This window comes from Paramormyrops kingsleyae, chromosome 7 (genome assembly GCF_048594095.1).
Source record: "Paramormyrops kingsleyae isolate MSU_618 chromosome 7, PKINGS_0.4, whole genome shotgun sequence".
Lineage (NCBI taxonomy): Eukaryota > Metazoa > Chordata > Actinopteri > Osteoglossiformes > Mormyridae > Paramormyrops > Paramormyrops kingsleyae.
The window spans coordinates 10,065,350-10,085,890 of NC_132803.1; the positions used below are offsets into that span (position 1 = coordinate 10,065,350).

The 20,541-nt window shown below is 45.9% G+C and overlaps 2 protein-coding genes across 4 annotated transcripts in view; both read left to right on the top strand.

Annotated features, from left to right (window-relative positions):
• LOC111842230 (phosphatidylinositol 4-kinase alpha-like) overlaps positions 1–2,394 on the top strand; it is a 28,365-nt gene extending 25,971 nt beyond the window's left edge. For both annotated transcript variants that reach the window (XM_072714242.1, XM_023808643.2), the window contains 3 exons: positions 313–402; positions 698–781; positions 873–2,394. In XM_072714242.1, the coding sequence (XP_072570343.1) occupies positions 313–402; positions 698–781; positions 873–924 (226 nt within the window). In that variant the 3' untranslated portion in view covers positions 925–2,394. The remainder of the gene's footprint in view (positions 1–312; positions 403–697; positions 782–872) is intronic.
• LOC111842246 (hypermethylated in cancer 2 protein-like) lies at positions 1,864–12,402 on the top strand. 2 transcript variants are annotated; one of them, XM_072714243.1, is made up of 2 exons: positions 1,864–1,999; positions 6,394–12,402. In XM_072714243.1, the coding sequence occupies exon 2, from the start codon at positions 6,423–6,425 to the stop codon at positions 8,025–8,027; it is 1,605 nt and encodes a 534-aa protein (XP_072570344.1). In that variant the 5' UTR covers positions 1,864–1,999; positions 6,394–6,422; the 3' UTR covers positions 8,028–12,402. The 2 variants fall into 2 exon arrangements, with proteins under 2 accessions (XP_072570344.1, XP_023664432.2); XM_023808664.2 differs by lacking the exon at positions 1,864–1,999 and adding an exon at positions 3,027–3,143.
• The last annotated feature ends 8,139 nt before the right edge of the window (positions 12,403–20,541 follow it).

Here is a 20,541-nt window from a genome sequence, read left to right on the forward strand (position 1 = left end):
AAAAGTAATCACAAAAGTAATCCATTACTGGATGGAAAGTTCAGGTCCAGAAAGTACAAATCCAGACCAAGGTTTTGTTTCAACCAACCAGTTGAGTCCTTCGTGACTGTGACTCTTTATACTGTACTCAACCGGTTGGTTGAAACAAAACCTTGGTCTGGATTTGTACTACGACCAGTAGCATTTTTTGCGTTCACAGTCGAGCCCATAGTCTTTCTGCATTTTCGTCTTGATGGCTACTCCATATCTCCTGAATGTGATCAGCAGCAAGCAGCAGTTAGAGATACAGCGCCTCGCATCTTTTCTCCACAGGCCCTACATGGATGCAGTCGTCTCCCTGGTTACGCTGATGCTGGACACTGGCCTGCCGTGCTTCAGGGGTCAGACAATCAAACTACTCAAGTGAGTGTCTCGTGCAGAACGGATCCCGGAGCTGGTTACGACAGCTTTGCACAGTTACAGGCTCCTCACACGCCAAGCAAGAGTCATTTAAAACATCCCCACCTGCAAACTGCTGTTGATGTATGAATGGTGACAGGTTTCACAATCCACTGTAAAGAGAGGCGTCATACCTGTCAGACCTGCCAGGGATACCTGTTCTTATTTCTGTCACGTATGTCACGAAGGTGAGTAGAGCCTCTACTTCACAATTCCTACTCTTGAATGTTTTGGGGGGTGTTTTTTTTTTCACCTGCAGGCAGAGGTTCAATCCCAGCATGAGTGAGAAGGAAGCAGCCGCCTTCATCATCAAGATCATCCAGAATTGCTTTCTCAGTAGCAGGTAGGACCCTGTAACCGTGACGACTGAGGGTCGTCCTGCCAGCTGCCCTCTTGACTGCCTTATTGTTTCTGTGTCCCTCTTAAACCTCTAGGAGCAAGACCTACGACATGCTGCAGTACTACCAGAACCAGATTCCATACTGAGGAGGCTGCCGGAGTCTGGGGGGTGGGGGTGGGGCAGAACACATGGGTGCCCCTTTCCGTGCATTCTGTATACTGGTCACTGTCACTGGTCTTGTTCATCCCCAATGTGAAATGGAATTACCCAGCATTCCCAGTGAGTGTAAAGGTCGCTTCGCCCATTTTCTTCAGCATAATCTGCCCGAGTGTCTTGTGAAAGGATCCCTTTAAGAAAAGTGCTGTGTTCCTTGTATCTTTTCATTATTATTTACACTTTGTATATAGATATTGGGTCTTACTTGAAAAATGAGGATTGGGTTTTTTTGTTACCCAAGAAGCCATTCCACAAGAGGGTTCTGTCGTTCCCACACTCAGCCTGCAGGTTTTCTGATGTCCCAGGTATGGGGCAAGTCTTCCCTAACATCAAGCACCAATTTCTGAATAACCTGTGCAGCGTCATTCCTGTTGAGGGGTAGCGTGTCTCTGGCTGTGCTGTGAGAGTGAAAAATCGGCTTGGCTTCCACCCTTGTCTGTGTCTTTAAAAGTGTCACTTAGGATAGTACATGTTTAGATTTAATCCAGATGACACAGTGTTTGTGTACCTTATGCACAACTGTAGAGAGTAGGTAGTATTAGTATAAGTACATTATAATATACATCGTGCAGATAAGAAGGATCTTGAATATCTCAATACCTTAAAAAAAAAAAACTCAAGAGCAGAGAAGCCAAAAAAGTTGACGGTACTCTCGTGAATATGGGATGTTGTATTTTTAGTGTGTTTGTGTGTAAGATGGTCTCGCTGAGAAAAAGTGTGCTAAACAGTATGTTATATAGCCTATCTATAGCGCGCCCCGTCCGGCGCGCGGGCGTTACCGTTTTATTGTCCAATTCCCCGACGCTCTCTCTGAAGTGCCGTTTGTGCATTGATTCCACAGTTCACGATGCGAAGCAAATGTGGCCGCGTTACTTAGAAGACAGGAGCATTTTCAAACAGGGAAAAAATGCCGTTATGAATCGAAGGCACAATTTTCACACTGTTGTATGTTTTAAAAAACTCGTGTCAGAAAGCCTGTCGCGACGGTGGGACGCGCGTCTTAAGGTAAGATGTGCGCCCGGTCTGTCTTCCGCAAGGTGTCCCTTTGAAGGTGGGAAGGTCGCCAAATGGACACAGAAACTACAGAAAAGTGTTTTTAAACAATTCAGAGCCACGAAGGTAAAAAGTGAAGGAAAACTCGGATTTCCACAAATCTGCCAACATCCGACTCAGGCTGTAAACGTGTAGGCCTATATAAAGTATCAGAGCAAACTAAAAGAAAATGCAAAAGTATTTTTCATCAATAGTCTGTTTCAACAATTTATTGATGAGTAATTACATTTGCATATTAGCTGAACTGAATAGTAGCCTAACAAATTAGAAAAGAAATGGAAAAGCTTTCTTATTATTTTGTCTGTCGTTTGTGTTGTCTGTCATAATTTAATAAAACTATAACTATACTACTTGTTTGACCAGTATTAATTTATTGCTTTTAATGACGTTTTATATGGTAGACTCCGTGCTGTGATCAGTTTGTTTAAACAAATTCACGTCGTTGGCTAATTTACGCAGGCTTTTAAGTTTCATCTGAGAATTATTTTAATATTTTTGACTAAATCATATTGTTCGGTTTTGTTGGACGAAAAATGCAAACCAGCACTTGTTCTGCGAAAGATTCCTTATATGTATTTAGCGGTAACTTACGCATATATATATAGTATAGTATATATGGTGAATTATTTATTATTTTTATTACTCTCCAGAAAGGCATGATATATCTCCAAAGAAATATCTCTGATCTATTCGCACTAAGTACCCAACTGCACGTGGTTACGTTTTTGGCACTAAATAAGATACAGCATGCAATTGGTCAGGAGGGAAAAAAAAAGGTTTTTCTACATTTTTAACTTGGCAACTGAAATGCAACTAATCGTATAGCTTCAAATTTATAAACACTGTGTGTGGTGTGGGGGGGGGGGGGCGGGGTTGGGTTGGGTGTGTATGTGGATGAGTGTGTGTGTGGGTGGGTGTGTTTTTTTTTTTTTTTTTCTTTTCCGCCCCTCTATTCTCTCCATTCCTCCTGGCTTGTATTCAAATTTGGGTCAGGGGTGAGAGACCAACGTCACAGGCTTGCAAGATGGCGCGCGGACGGCTGTGAGATGGTAAACCGGGCTGGTTAATCCAGAAAGGCTCCTGCCGATGCAATAAGGTACCGGAACGACTGCTTTCTGCTTCGCGGCGTCCCGTGAGCGCACCGGTCCCAAGGCCCGCGTCGGAGCAGCTCTTTTACGGTGTTTTTTTTAAAACGGGGGGTGGAATTGGCTGCTACGGCGTGCCAGGGAGACGGGACCTCCCCTGCTTGGTGCCTGCTCCGGGAAAGCCAGCCAGCCAGCTTGGCAAATGCCGTTTTGTTCTGCTTATGCAGCACTGCAGAACGTAGCATGCCACTTAAAATGTTAGATTTACATCAACTATTGTAGTTGTTAATTTTATACATAGTAGTAGTGGTGGTGGTGGTGGTTTGCTTTATTGGGGAAAAAATATGAATCGCACTGACTTATGCGCTTAGCCGAGTGTGTCACTCGGTAGAAGCAGGACACTGATATGTTTTGCTGTGTTGTTTGTAGTGTTGCCCCCCTTTTCCTCCCTTACCTGCGTTTGATCCATGGTGATACCCTGTCACCCTAGATGCGCGACTTAAAGTTCGTGCTGCAGCTGATGAAGCTGACTGAAGCTGGCGAGATCGGGCGTGTTACGGTGGGGGCACAGCAAAGTGTGTACGGGCTGGCGGGTGTCGGCTCATCGCGAGTCGGCAAACGGGCCCCAAGACACATATTCAATATCAAATCGCATATTAAGGTTTGTCAGGTTTTGTGAATAAGGAGGTGAGGTGATTTCTGTGTTTTACTTTGGAATGTGCCTTTCTGATATGCTACGGTTTGAATTAATGAAATGACTGAGGCTGGATTCCTCGGAATTTCCCATGAAATGATTAATTTTAGTCTAAGGACCGAAATGTTTTAAGTGCGGGGTTACAAAAGTTTGCTTGATCGATCTATCGATCTGTTTGTAATTTTCCGGCTTATTGAAGTCGCGCCGATAGTTTGTGTCACGATGTTTATATTGGGTGTACTTGTAACTTTTCTTGATGTCCGGAGTCGTGGTTGTCTTGGCGCTTTGCTTGTGTGTGTGTGTGTGTGTGTGTGTGTGTGTGTGTGTGTGTGTGTGTGTGTGTGTGTGTGTGTTAAATCACTGTCTATGTGCTGCTGGTCTCTGCCCGTGGTGGGTTTCTCTCTCTGCAGAGGTGGGTGTGATTCTTTGACTGTTGCTGCTGGGATGAGCAGCAGGTTCCCTTTAAGAGGGGGCTGGGTTGGGATCTTGAGGGTCCCCTTAGGTGTTCTGTGAGGCCGCTGTGTACGTGTGTGGCTTGATCGTGGGGGGGCAGGGGAAGTCCCTGTAGTGCTCACGGCGACCTCCAGGTGCTTGGCACTAGAGCTGGAATGCCCAGTATTTCCTGTTGGCCAGTAGCCCTTTTATGCTGTGCGTCCCCCCCCTCAATGCTGGCCTGCACGTGCAGCAGCCCCCGCCTGTGCTTTGGCTTTGCCTGCAATTACTCCTGTTAGTACAAAAAGCAGGGACATCACCACCAGCAGACACCAAATGTTGTTGTGCGGTCATTTTATTGATGAACTAGTGGTGTGGTAGTGAGACTTGTAATGTTACAGGTTACTTGTCTAAAACAGAATGTTAAGGAGAGCGGAAGCATCTTGATTAGAGGTTACTGTCTAAACCCCTTTCCAGATGTAGCTTGAGATCTACAGCCTTCCACCAAAGGGATAGAGGTTTTAGAGGAAGGGTTAGGTTTCAGGCAGAAATGGTCATTATTTTGGTATTTACATAAACTGAATTTTGTCTGTGGTTTCCCATAAATGGTTTAAAATAGAAACATAGCCTAAGGATTGTGTGAAGGATCAGACATATGCTAGTTGATATTTAGTTGTATTCTCCTCCTAAAAACGCACCGCTATGTCTTGGTGTCCCTGTGAGGTCACTCCCGCCATGCTGCCCTGCAGCCACCAGGGCGGCGCAGTGCAAAGATAACGTGGTTGGTGTGAGGCCTGCCTGGCGTGATAACGGTCAGGCACACACCCCCAGTGCATTTGCTTTTGAAAGGGCACGTAAAACAGCTCTCCGGGTAAACCTGCTTTTTGAGAGAATGGTATTAGAATCACAATAAAATACTTTCTTTGACAAAATTGTGCAATTTAAGCGCTTTTTTTTTTTTTTTTTTTTTCCTCCAGTCCCTGAATGTGACTTTAAGATAACGGGATACCAAAAACTGTAGTGAATTTCAATGACCTAAGTGGACTTTTGGGATGCGTGTGTTATAAGCTGATGCTGTATATAAGTGATAATCATTTTGAATTGAGAACATTTTTAAAGTTATAAATCTTTTGCCCAAGGCAAGTATGACTCGCAGAGTGGTGATTGTGGGGTTAGGTGGGTGTATTGCCGGCTGGATAGCTGCTGGTGGGGGGGAGGGGGGGAAGTGTTGTTTAAGCTGGGTGCTCTTGCTTTGCAGATGCTGCATAGTGGGGGCTTTATGCCATGTTCGGCTGACCTTCACCACTAATGAGGTTTTCTGAGCTGGTCAGGGCCTGGTCTCATCTCACTCTGTCATGTGACCCATCTGCGAGGTGCAGCAAGTGATCAATAGTAGGATTTAAACGCAATCTGATCCACACTGAGGTGATGGGTTTCTTTAAGTGCGCGGCTTTTGGGGGCGAAGTCAAAGCGCACACGGTCGATCCAGTGGGGTGGTTCCCGTCAGACTACCACGCTCCCGATAAATGATACCTTCATGGGGTTTTAAGAGAGCTCCTGATGGCAGGTTGATGTTCTCCTGCGTCCCGAGAGTCACCCTGTCAGAAACCCTTCCCCCTGTGTTAAATGTCCGTGCCTCCCCCCCCCCCGCCACGCCCCCGCCCCCGCCTGTGATGTGTGCAGATTGAGTTGCGCTTAATCCCGCAAACAGCCAGCGGTGCAGTGCCCACACTCCCGTCACCCTGCTGTCAGACAAAGGGCCTTGGGCCTGCCTGGTGCATAACCGGCAGCTAATGGAGGCTGCGGTGGAACTTTCCGGAATCCCTTTGAAAGATTATAGCTGTGCTCCAGGGAAAAATAATAAAAAAGAGATTAAAGAAGTTACTGTCTTACCTATTTTGCTCTCCTTTTATCCTAAAACAGTAATGAGTTTTTTCTTTTTAGCCATGTTCCAGTGGTATGTTGCATGTAGTTAAGAATGCAAGCATGAAGAACGATCATTTAGCAATAATTCTAGGCTAAATACTAGTATGGCTTTCAGTCACGGACCGTATCCTTTCAATTAGGGCTGTAGTCGAATCGTGTGATTGGCTATAGGAGTTCCCCAACTCATTGTTTTTTCTGTTTTATTTCAGGTTGTACTTTTCGGGGAAGAGAAGGCGAGATGGAATTACCAAATCACGCTAGACAGCTGCTGCTCCAGCTGAATCAGCAGAGGGCCAAGGGCTTCCTGTGTGACGTCATCATTGTGGTGGAGAACGCCCTCTTCAGGGCGCACAAGAACGTCCTGGCCGCCAGCAGCATGTACTTCAAATCGCTTATGCTTCACGACAACCTGGTGAATCTGGACATGGACATGGTGAGCCCGTCGGTCTTCCGGCAAGTGCTGGACTTCATCTACACGGGCAAGCTGCCGTCCACAGACCAGCCCTGCCAGCAGAAGTTCACCGCCCTCCTGACGGCTGCCAGCTACCTCCAGCTGCATGATCTGGCGGCCCTCTGCAGGAAACGGCTTAAAGGCTGCGGCAAGCCCCTCCCGGTGAAGCCGGGCATGGTACGGGGGCACCGCAAGCAGAAAGTCTCCTCTGCCAAGCCCGCCTCTGTCCACCGTTTGGTTTCTGAGGACAAGCAGCGGGACCAAGACAAGCCACAGGACGAGAGAGTGTCGGATGATGAGGTTTATGCGGGTGGGTCCCCAGGGACCACATCAGGCAGTAAGACGGGCAGCAGTGGCGAGGTCGGCGGCGGGGATGAGGAGGAGGATGGTCAGGAGGTGGGGCTGGACCTGTCCAAAAAGAGTCCTTCAGAGAGCTCTGTTACGGAGGAGGTCAGCCCCCCAAGCCTCAGGGACGAGTCGCCCCCATCTGAATCCCCATCAGCTGGCAACAGCGCCACGTCTGAGGAACCTGGCCAGCCCCCAGACCTGGAGGATGGTGAGCCCATGGAGCTGGGGGAACGGGCGCTTGAGAAGAGCCCGCTTCTACCAGATGGAGACCGACCACGTGCCAGGTTCCGCCAGTCTGCCCGCAAGAAGGAGTGGCCTAAGAGGGAAGGGGGCGTGGCCAATGCCACAGAGAAGCCAGCAGCGGCCAACTTGAGGTCAGTGGTCACCGGCGATCAGCCATCCAACGGAAATAGCTTTAGCTCGGATCAGGCTTTCGGAAGCGCCGAGGAGGGGGAAAACGGGAAGGATCACAGTGACGAGAGCGAGGGTGAGAGTCCCGGTGCCAATTACGTGTACCGTCAGGAGGGCTTTGAGGTTGCCGTCGGCGACAACCTATACGTCTGCATTCCTTGTGGCAAAGGTTTCCCCAGCTCCGAGCGGCTGAATGCCCACGTGGAGACGCACACCGAGGAGGAGCTGTGCATCAAGGAGGAGGCCGAGGACCTATCGGCAAGGGTGGCCCCACCCCCTGGCACAGAGCCCCGCCCCTTCGAGTGCTCGGTGTGCAGCAAGAGCTACAAGGACCCAGCATCCTTGCGGCAACACGAGAAGGGTCACTGGCTCCCGCGGCCCTTCCCCTGCCACATCTGCGGCAAGATGTTCACGCAGCGCGGCACCATGACACGCCACATGCGCAGCCACCTGGGCCTGAAGCCGTTCGCCTGCGAGGAGTGTGGCATGCGCTTCACCCGCCAGTACCGCCTGACGGAGCACATGCGCGTGCACTCGGGCGAGAAGCCGTACGAGTGCCAGCTCTGCGGGGGCAAGTTCACACAGCAGCGCAACCTCATCAGCCACCTGCGCATGCACACCAGCCCGGCGTGAGACACACCCAGAGAGGCCCCTGCCTGCCCACCCAGCCGTGGTGCCCCCTCACCTGGGTGAGGTGGCTACTTGCCTGCTGGTGGTCAGCCTCCATCTGGGGCATGGACACTGGATACCAGCGTTCCCAACCTTCACCTGGGCCCCCGCCCTCTGGGGTGCTCCTCCTTTCCGTCGGGTTTGTCTTCCTTGCGACGGCTCGGCTGATTTACCCTCAGCCGCATCGCTGTTGCATATTTAACCCCGTAGGGTCTGATAGCCTCACTTTTCTCATTTTAGTACCTCAAACACACAGGGCCCCAAAGCTCCTGATTCCCCGATGCTGGGGGATTACAGAAATCCCAGAAAGGCAGGGGGGGGGGGGGGAGCTTTTTTTTATCATTAATGTTCATTTCTAGCCTCTAGGGATGCACCCTTTTCTGAAAACTGAACCTTTCCATGGTACTTTGTCTTAACGAACCGTTGGTCTTTACATGTCTTTGTGAATGTTTTAACTGGATGGCGTGGGGGGGCTTTTCTTCCGGGGATGGGTGGGTCTTTAAATCCTTGTCAATTTTGTTGCTGGATCTGTTTCAGCTGTCCCTCCGCCATATTCTTCACGTTAAACCCCCCCTTTCTGAAACAGGAGGGACTTGTCTGAATAGACTTCTTACAGTACTACCTCTGAATTGTTCTCCGCGAACAATACATTGATGAGTGAAATTGGGGGTGGGGTGTGGGGTGTGGGGTGTCCTAAATGTTAGTAATATGTTCAAAGGTTGTAGCGTAACAGCGCATTAATTTAGCCTGCCCACCACTCAAGATGTTTGTGTTTGTATTTTGCAAGTATTATTATTATTATTATTATTATTATTATTTAACAGCTTTAAATTGCCTTACGGGTCCTCAAAGATTCAGCCTGGCCTGGGTGGATGATTATTGTCTGATGGACATGTGCTTGGTTTCCAAAGAATGATGAGAACTGGAGGGCAAGAGCGATAAAGAGACCAGTAGCCTGAGTGCTCTGGGCACTGAGAACCAAAGTTTTAATGTAAGTAAATATGTGGGGATATTGAGGTGTTCCGCAAAAAAAAGCACTGTAGCGGAAGGATCGGAGTGTTTTTATTGACCAATGAGAAGTTGCAGACCAACAAACATCTTCTGATTGGTGGGTTGGTAATGTTGATTTTAAGCTTTAGGAATTTTTTCTTCCCTTGTACAAATTTAGAGAATCTTTGTGTAGTTCATACATGTCTTCAAAAGGGCATTAATTTTGAGTCAAACCAAAAAAGAAAATCAACCTTAAACAATGTGTGAAGTTTATCTAATCTTTTTCTCTTTTGCCAAACGTGAAGCTCGTACTGAACGGGATTTTGATAAGCTCTTTTTCCACACGGGGGTCTTTTAGACGGGATTGATTTCTTTCCGAGGGGCATCCTTTTAACAAGACATCATCCTTCTAACCAAATTAACCCTTAAACTGGGTGAGATACATGCCGTCACTTTTCAGATGAACTGGAAACTCGAGGCACTTGGACATTTTAGAAACACTTTGAATCGGGGATTTGGGGGTTTGGAAGGATCCCATCTTCAGCTCACCCCCTCTCCGACACCCTGTAGCAGGTACATTCCTGCAAATGTGTTTCTGTCTGGACGCCCTCTGCAGTAGTGATATTCTCACCCTCCAATTTACTAGGCATAGTTCAGCACAGAGACGGCGTCCTTCAGTCAGTTTAAATGTTAGTCATCAGCAGCATGACATCAGGCACCGATGTAGTTAAAAAAATGAAATTTGTCCTGAGCTGCTGTCTTGTTAAAAAGCAGCTTTTGGTCTCTGAGTTGCGAACGATACCTTTTTTAAAATGAGGGACAAAGAAACGCATTACAAAGGGTGAGTTTCAGGGTGTCGGAAGTTTCCAGAAGCATCCCAAAGCAGCCCCAGCCAACACCAGCCTGTTTCCTGTCCCTGTTAAATGAATGTCAGGGGTCACATGTGGCTGGAGTTTTGGTGGGGGGGGGGGGGGGGGGGTAATGAGCTTTTGTAGGAAAGCGCCTCGCAGGCTGGTCCTGTGGGGGCTCCAGTCTCCAGGTGGTTCTTCCCCCAAATGGCTGCCAGAGATGCTAACCCTAAATCAAGGGCTCAGGTTTTATGTGCTCTCTGGGCTGGTTTAGGCATGCTGAATAGGCCCTAACCCTACCCTCATCAGCCCCCAAGGCACCCTTAAGTGTTCCTGTCAGGAATCTCTGAGGACGCTCACTGCACAGGCCCTGTAGTTGACGTGTCACACGGTTAAGGGCTTGGCCGATGAACACAAGGCTTGCGCTGGAGCTGGCTGCAGACCCATGGCTGGTGCTCCAATCAGCCGCGGCCCTTGGCCTGTAGCAGTGTCAAATTTGTAACTTCCTCTGGTTAAAAGTGCCAATTAAGCAGGTAAATCTCAGCAGATGCTTATAACAAAACTCTGTAGGTCACCTGGGGTTTGAAGACACGCTGCCCTTAATCCCGGGTCTGGTTAGCATGTCTTGCTAGCCAGAGGGAAGTGTCAGCGGACAAAGGCCTTAACCGTCATTATTGTGGAAGGGCATCGTAAAACAATTCCAAGCTGTGCCCGTCTTCAGGGTTTGTTCATTATCTGACTGCAGGACACTCCGCTCGAGTGTCCTTTGATTCTTTATTTTTTTGTATTATTACAAAAGACACTGGCGTAGTTTTTTGTGAGATCTAGTTAAAACAGCCTTGAGGCAAGGCAGGGCAGCTTGACGTTGAAACGACACCCATGCTGTATAGCCAGAGAGCGGGAGGAGGCCGTCACACAGACTAGCGCACGGTTCACCTTGTTTACAGACTCGTACCGTTCCATACCTCAGCAGGCATGAGAAGAACTGGGGACGTCTTGCGTTGCTGCACAGGGCCGGATCCCACTGTGCCACCCCAACCCCCCCAGGACCAAGCACTGTGCTTATGGGAGGGGGTGTGACACGGCTCTCATACGCAGGGCGCCCTCAGAGTTTTTGGCCTCTCATGACAGTCATGAATCGCATCGGACTCACAAGTGTTATGTATTTTTATGTTTTGTTGTTTTCTCGTCTGTGGCTGATGAATGTACAACCGCCCCCCCCCCCCCCCCCAGCTGATACTGAGTCAGGTTATCATCCCCTCTAGTTGTCAGTTACTTTGTGTGTAAATGCGTCCTGTTTATGTGTCTAAGAGAGCGAAGCCATGTTAACCCAATCTGCGAACCCGGTTCAGAAGGCATTTTCAAAACCACTACCGAGGCGGGTCTCTCGCTCGCTCTCTCGCTCGCTCTCTCACTCGCTCCCACCTGTGTCTCTCCGTCCCTCTTGGATTCCTGGTTGTTTCCAAGTTGTAGCTCGACCCGGCAAAAATGTTTTATTGCTGTTCTTAAAACCAAACCAGCTGGCCAGACCTTTTCTTGCTCTCCCATAAGTGTAAAAGCGATTTTGGTTTGGATTGTTACTGTTAGTTACTTTATTCTCGTCTTCATTGTTGCTTCATCATACAGCATTAGAAAAAAGCTTTAAATGGTTGTCAAGAATATAGGCCCCCACTTTGCCCCGTGTGTGGAATTTTGTGTATATGTTCTTTGCTTTCCTGTATCCTTTTCTGACTAAACGGCAGTCACGTGCATCCCATGTACACTGTGTTAAAGGCAATTCCTGCCCCAAGGGATTGTGGGAAAGATGCAGAACCTGGAGACAGGTGATCTACCAGTCTAGGTTTTTTGAGCTTTAAATAATCCCATGTGATCACTCCACCTTCCCTCCAGTACCAGGGTATCTGTGCATGCCCTCCCCACCCCCCCTCCCCAGAAATATTTGCCAAAGGACAAACTCTCCTCCTTCGTCACTGCTTCTTATCTCGCAGTGACTGGGTGGACGTAACCCAAAGAGAACCTGTTAGCCAGAAATATAGTAGCAAAGGACCTCTTTCTTGCTTAGTCTGCAGTTCCGATGTAATATTTGGAGAAATCGCATTGAGAAAATGATCTCTGAAATCTGTTTTAACTCATTTTTTTCCTGGAACTGTAATGGAAGTGCACTGTTTTAAAGGGAAACGCCTTAGCTGCTAATCTAGTACTTGAAACCTTTTAAAATAATACACCAGTTTTCTCCCTGTGGTATAGATCCATTTTTTACAGTAACCTCTTCAGATGTAGCAGTTCGTAATGCTCTCGCTAGTGGCAACACCCTGACTGTAAGACCCTTAACCTCAGGAAGCTTCTGGTTCAGGTAAAGGGTTACAAAGTGTGTAGCTAGAAACTCACCGTGTCATGAAAGCTCTTTCTTCTGATTGTCATCGTTCACAATCGCATTTTTTTAAATGTACATCAATAAGACCTTATTTTATATTTTCATTAAATGTTTTCATTGAAACTGTTCACTGCTTTCTGGTTCTTCATTTCTGTTTGACTGAAGGGGTATGTCTTTCGTCTTTACTTTCCAGGTTTAGGTGGTATTTTCTGCAAAAACAATAAAATCTCCAAAAATTAAATCCTGCAAAAATTTAAATTAAATGGCACCATTTGCATTTTAATTTTCCACTCATGAGTCAGATGTGAAAAATTAAAAAATAGGTTAATTTTATTTGACTTTTCATTTCCTACTTTGCTCTTTCATGTTCATGTTCACAATATGCAAATATATGTTAATTGGAGTGGTCAGTGGGCGGAGCCATGGCCCACAGCTGCGTTTCCTCACTGCGGATTCCGTCGTCCTGTTCCTTGCCCATGGTCGCCCACGTCACCCCAAATAATGGCAAAGTCACATGTGGCTTAACTTAGCTACTCATTTGCAGCTTCTATTTCGTAGCGTCGTTCACGCGTCGTTATTCCCAGGTTCCCTAGAGGGGACTGTCCGCAGAGCCACATACTACACAGTTTATATTTAACACATTTTGAAAACACGAAATGAAATGTGAATAGAATTTTTAAACGGTAGCACACGTATTTATGCAGGTTTGCCGCTGTAAGCAAACACTGGAATTCCAATGGCCCAGACTGCTATGTTTCCAGCTAGGTAGCTTATTACGCCTTTGTTTATTCTATGCATTTCATATTTAGTTCATATTCAGTTTATGAAAGAAATATCACATTATGCCTGGGTAATTCCACAATTTTCATTACAGTGATACTTGTGAAATTCTTATATGAATTCACCTGATAAATACACGTGCTAGAGCTTAAACCGTTTATTCATACATTATTTTGTATTTCCAAGATGACTTGCGTAAAAACTGCAGCAGGTGCCGCGCAAACCTTCTCTTCTGCTAAAGCTGCGAATAAGAAGCTACATGAATCGGAAGCTGCAAAAAAGTAACTAAGTTAAGCCGCGTGTTACTTTGCCATTAGTTTGGGCGACACAGGTCACCATGTACAATGACATCAATGTGATCCATAGCTCCGCCCACTGCCTGCTCCAATTAACATAAATTTGCATGTTGTGAACTGTAGGAAATGAAAAGTCAAATTGGAAAATGAAAAGACAATAAGGTTATTTAATTTAATTTTTTAATTTTTCACATCTGACTCATACATGAGTGGAAAATTAAAATGCAAATGGTGCTATTTCATTTTTATTTTTGCGCATAGACTTTGTGGAGATTGTATTTTCATTTTATCATTTTCATTTTATTTTTTGCAGAAAATACCTCCCATATCCAGGCAAGGTGATCAGTTGATCCATTCATTTTCCAGGACAGCTTATCCAGTACTGCAGGGGTCTCCAACTCCGGTCCTGGAGAGCTACCGTCCAGTAGGTTTTCAGTCCTACCCGGCTTCTGATGAGCCACACCTGTTCTCAGGTAAATACCAGGGCCAGAAGCCAGGTAGGATAGAAAACCTACTGGATAGTAGCTCTCCAGTACCGGAGTTGGAGACCCCTGCAGTACAGGGTTACAGTCGGCATGGATTCTATCCCAGGCAGCAGAGATCCTGTACAAGGAATCTCCAGATAATCCAGGTAGACCCAGGGAGAGCATGCAAGCCCCACACAAACAAATCAGGAATCCAGCACGGTACCAGATACTGTGCAATCTGTGAATTTATTCAGCAGCACTCAATAAATTGGAAAAGCATTAGTTAAAATAAGCAACAAGCAAAATTAAGTATCCCTAAAAATATTGCTTAGCACCGCTTTTCAGATAAACTCTACATGTTGTCTATGGTTAAGCGCCGCCCACACAAGCCCTCATTTATTATCCCTAATTACCCACCCACATTATTTCTGTACTTTAAAGTCTTTCTTGGCTGCTATTCACCCTTCATCTTGTCTCTTGTTGCCCTACAACAAAGCTCCACCCATTTTCCCCTACAGCAAATCACCAAATTTATCTGAATTTTCCCTATAAGGAAAAGCTGCTGGACCTCTGTTACTCTGTGCATTTTACTGCCTTATTACTCTGATCCAGCACCTGGAATCCCTGGCAAGCAGATCACCTAAGGAGCAACTTAAGGGCTCCTCCAGATGATATACTTGCTCTAGCAGAAGCTAGGTGTCCCTGGAAATGGGATGCAGTTTTAGAGGCTTGACCTCCTCTGTTCACACCTGGAGGACCGATGGATTTCTGTAGGGCTTCCTAAAGACCAGGTCCCCCATTAACGCAGATTCTGGGGAAGAGTACCTGAGTTTCCAGCCTTTTTGTGATACGTTGCTCTTTCTTATTTCACGCTGTGATGGGCAAAGACAGACCGTCCTGGAGGCGGGGGTGGATTAGGCGCGGGAGTGGGAAGGAGGGAAGGTTAAGCACCTGGGTCTTTCACCTTCACATTTATTTAATGGGTAGCGGCTTCCCTAGGAAGCGGCTGATGGTTCGGCGCGAGTCCGGCGGTCTGCAAAGGTCGCCGGGCACCTTCATTTACAGGTTGCCATGCAGCTTAAAGCTACCTCAGATAAAGGGTTGTTTCCATCAGGGTGGCGGTGGGAGGGGTGCAGACTGCATAGAGAAATGGTTTCGGGAGGGTGAAATTAAAACCTTCGCCAGCTTTTCCAGTTCTTTTCACGGTTTGATGATGCTAACGCCGGCTGCTGCCCAGTTATTACAAAAAGCCACACGTAGTGATCTTCTGTGGCTCTGTCACACACTCTGTTTACCAAAAACAAAGTCTTGAGAATGTTTTCAGGTGGGGGGATGACAAGTGTAGACCACCAGAGACAAAGACCACACAAGCACAACCCCAGGTGCCCAGCTAGACCACTGCCTTCTTAAATCAGAACCCCCACCACCAAGATCAGAGCTGTTTGCCAGGGGTCTGATAGAGTAAGCAGTTGTTTAACACAGAGTCTTTCAGGCTTTTAATCGGGCCTCAGTGTTTCAATGGAGCCTTGACAATGGCACTTAGGTGCTGTATAACCCACATATAAATATGGATGGAATGATCAGATGTCTGTCCCTCCAGAAAATCGCCAAATAATTTCAGGTAAGCATTCTTTTTTTTATTTATACCATCAACTGAAGGAGAATGAGCCTGACGAGCCGAATAACTTTAATCCATAAGTAAAACAGTCACCTGTGAGGAGTTAGGAAGAGGGAGGGACATGTGACTGTAAGGCAGGAGCAGCCTGACTGTTTCAGCGTAACTGTGGAACCCAGAAGAGCAGCAGAGACGGCCGAGGGCTTCGGGGGGGGGGGGGGTTAATGCCGGCCTGCACTGGACAGTCTCCTTTTTATAGCATCCCCCCAACCCCCACCATTATACGCCTCTCCTTAACACCTAAGCGGTCGGTTACTGGTTGCCATGACGATCCAGGGGGCTGCTAACGCCAGTGAAAGAAGGGGGCAGAGCAGAGGCTCCGTCTGGGGCCCGGTGTGTCCACACCTTCTCCACCCCCTCCGCCCCCCCCCCCCCCCAAGCCAAGCTAAGCAGGCCTGCATTATGCACACATACAAACGGCGCCCTCTGCTGCCCATCACTGAAAAGCACACCACAATCTGCTTGTGCCTGCTGTTGTTCTTTTTTGTCCGTTTTACAAAAGGTCCCCCTGGCTTTTCTTGCCCAATTGTTCCATCTTTGTGGCACCATTATGAAAAATACGGTGTCAAACTTTAACATTAATTATACCATGAGCGATACAAGCTTTGCAACTTAGTCATTTTCCAAGTTAACAATCATCTACAGAACCTATGGTGTTATGGATGCCTTGATGATCTTGTTTTGTAGGTCCTTTGCAATCCAACAACACCAAAATATCCATAGATTTATATACATATTAAACCGAGAGATTTCAAATACCAGACCTTGACCTAGACTGACCAGGTTGGGGGGGAGGCAATTAGAAATTTTGGTGGGGCAGCATTTCACACAATGGGTTATACTGTGCAGTAGGGGCTTGTGACCAGAGAAATGGGGGGGCACATGGGCATATTCATATGTTATGTTTGAACTATTTATGAACTCTACATTATGCTCTCATGGTCATCTCTATAATCAGGAAAGAGAGGTTATTATTTATTATTATTATTATTATTATTATTATGTGACTCCTGTAAGATGCTTTGGATAGAAGTGTCTGCTAACCAAACATAAACTTAAACATAAGCTTATCTACTGGCATATTACAGGCAAATTTGGAACTCAAATTCATGAACTAGTATACAAGAACATAAGAGCAGGACATGTAACATGATCAGTAATATAGCGGAAGGATGCTCCTTAAAGAGAAAATGCATTAAAAGTTAATTACCAAACCATAAACAAACAGACTTTGCAAACAAAGGAGGAAGCGACCTGCGCTGCGCTGGTGAGAAGTGGACAGGGAAGCTGTAACATCACTGCCTGAACCGCCCGCAGTGACAGCCAGCTCGAAGACAATTTAGTAATATACTGTACTGAGTGATGACGGTTGCCAACTCTCACGCACCTGGCGTGAAACTCACGCTTTCAGGTTCTCACGCAAGAAATCTTAATTATATTATTCAATTCTAACCCCAAAATTAGCGACATCAAAAGCTTTGGGGTAGTTTGTAAAAACTACAGATTATTATTTATTATGATTGTTAGTTGTTAAGGTAATAAAACTGTTACATACATGTAACGCTCGTGTGTGTTTGTATGTGTGTGTGTGCGAACTGAAAATCTCACTCCAGCCAACTGATCAAATTTGGCAACCCTGCGCTGACGTCAGCATTAGCAAACTGTCAAATGTTGAAGGAGCAGCGCCCCCGTATCCGCGGGGGATGCGCTCCAACACATACCGCGGAGATCCGAATTCGTGGCTAGCAGCGAACACAATAAATTACTTGTTTTCTGTGTACTTACATACCTATGATAAAGTTTAATTTGTAAATTACACTGAGGCTACCGTCACCAAATCAGCGGTTCCACTGTACTGTTCTAGTGAGCTTTCTAGCCAACAGTAATGTCAGCTAGCTAATTATCGAAGAGTTAACTAAACCCCTACTAGCAAAGTCCCTATTCAACACAACATTACAAAAAACTACAGCAACAACGGACACGATTTAACAAGAAGGAGTTTTAATGAGAATAAGGTAACATTCCTCCTCCACTTTTCAGATGCTCCGCAGAAGAACATCTGACTGGACGAATGAAATTAACGTGATTGGCAGATTCAGATGGCCCAGGCTAAAGTTGACCAATTGGGCGGGCAGAGCAGAAATTTGGGTGGGTATTGCCCACTGCTAGATCCGGCTGTGTCAAATACACACATTCAACATGCTACTGATAGAAACTAAACTTTTCATGTTTAGTGTAAGTTTATGACTGACAGCTATACACAAGATGCCATTAAACAATCGATCCTTGCTCCAACTGTATGGGGGGCACCTGGATTCTGTCCTAGGCTGCGTTAAATAGCTTCCTCTGGGATAAAAGTACGTATTGATTCTGATTATGGCACTTACAAGCCACTTCCACCACTGCTAATCGTGCTAGCAGTATTTGTGTCCTTTGTGAATAAAGAGTTTCAAATTGTGTGATAAAACATCCATATCAAAACATCCTTTGATAAAACATCTGCAAAATAGGTGGGATTTGTACATTTAGTTTGATAAAAAAACAGTATATATATAATGTGTGTGTGTGTGTGTGTGTGTGTGTGTGTGTGTAGCTGATGCCTGCAACTTGTTCCAAAAAAGTTAGGACAGAGCAGTTAGGACTAATAACGATGTGACAAGTTGAAATGACAAGGTGATGTGCAACAGGTGATGTTACACAGGCGAGGCAATCATGTTATAGTACAACAGGATCCTTCAATAAAGGCCTAGTTCTCCAAAAGCAAGAATGGGTTGAGATGTGCCAACTTTCCCTGTATGTTAAAAATCCAGCATTTTGAGAACAACAATCCCTGAAGACAAATTAGTATGATTTTGGGTATTTCATCCACTACAGTGCACAATATGATGAAAACATTTAAGGAATCTGGTCAAATCTTGGTATGTAAAGGGTTAGTATGAAAACCACTTCTGAATGGGCCTGATCTCTCGTCCATCAGACATCACTGTCTTAAAAAACTATCATGCATCAATTATGGGTATCGTGATGTAGTCTTGAGGATTCTTCCATAAACCTTTGTCGGTCAACATCACTTACTGCTGCATCTATAAATGCGAGTTAAGGCTTTACTATGCAAAACAGAAGCCATGCACCAACTCTGGCCAGGAGCTCCGGCGACTTCTTCACGCTTGATCTCATCTGAGATGGACAGTGAGAGGGAATCCTGTGGACAGTGACAGAGGGAATCCTGTTTTATGGTCCAACATGTCGAACAGGTTTTGGGAGAATCCAGCCCTCGTTGGAGGAAAAGGACCATGGAGGGTTTTATGGGCGTCTGGTCCAAAGGCCAGCATCTGTCCTGATGGCCGTGTGACAGTGTCCCTGGCTTGGGTATATTGTGGAGTAGCGTATGCTGCCATTCAAACGCCATCTTTTCCAGACTTGTCCCTGCACTTTCCAGCAGGACAACGCCAAACCACGTTTTGCCCGGACTGCCGGTGCATGCCTGCACAAGCAGAGGCTGCGTACAAGACCAGTCTGCCTGCAGTCCTAATCTGTCTCTGACTGAGGAGAAAATTCCACTTGCTAAACTTAACCAACTAGTGTCATCAATGTCCAAATGCTCATTAAGTGTCATTAAAAGAAATGTTGGTTACATAGTGGTAACAGTCGAGTCTCCCAACCTTTGGAGCACATTGCAGTCATCTGATCTGAGTGTATATTTAAAGATATATATGCTTTTTGTTTTTATTAGCATTTTCCATACTGTCCCAACGTTTTTGATATTGGGGGTTGTATGTATATTTGTTGAAATTAAGTAAAATGTAATTATAGCAAGAGACAACCAAGCAGCTGTCTGTGGTGCTTAACTAAATACATGATCGGACTCAAACTGGTCCGGCAAATCTTTAGTCAGATTTATAAACTTCTCTAAATCTGCCCATTTTGGAAGATTAAGGGATTATCATAAATCACTGGGATATTAAGACGGATCATGGCATCGAGCGTTTAATTAATGCCACCCAACCGCAGGCCATAAGCCCTCATCTTGGGCACAGTTACGACGAGGCTGTAGGCTGAACCAGGCAGCACAGGTCAAAAAGCGGGGGCACCCTGGACGGCATGCAAATCCATTACAGACCACACACTCACACACACACTAACACACTGCAGACAACGTATAAACAGCATCGGACCTCCAAGTCATTCAAGTGAAGTCAGGGCACAATGTTTTCCAATGGCACTGAACACTATTCTAAAAAGATTAGGCATTGAAGTTAGTTACCATCTTACTTTACTAAAGAATTTTTTTTAAGACTAATTGTTAGTCAAAAGAATTCAATCACACATTCCACCAGTTACTTCTATTACTACCTCTCATTTGCTCTGAAAAGATAAGTAATTCAATTCCTCACCTTCTTTAATCACCTTTGTTCTCAACTTCCATACAAAACGGGGCGACTTTGTACGGTTTGGTACTATGTCGGATATACTGGCGTGTTTCTCCTTAAATATTAACACGATGACAAACACGAAAACTCGTTTATCTCCGATGGGCCATAATTGAACAGCCTCCATATCCGCGGGGCAACACATTTCAGCTGAATTCATTGCTTTTTCGAAATCATTTGTGGTTAAATAACCCCAATCTATACTCTGCGTTCATAAAAAGTCCACGAAAATCTACAGCGAACCTAATCACAGAAAAACTGCGATTTAGGATTGGGTCCTGCCCACTAGGGGGCGCGAAACGCTCACGATTTACACGAAAGCATCGTAATCAAGTATATCAATATAAGTGTAGATAGACGGAATAAATAATGCAGGAAAATGGACAATTGAATGAAAATTTGCTATAGTAATTTTAATTGGTGGGGAAAAAAAATTTGGCCGTGAAAATTACTATTAAACGGAGAATCAACTTGGTCACTGTAGCGGGTATTAAGCTGCAATGTAAATTGCAGTGTCTTGCGGGGCAGCGTCAAATCAAACAAAACCACTAGCAGGGGGAAAAGACACAGATTTTAAGAAATGTGTCTCATACGCTCATATACGTATACACAGAGATG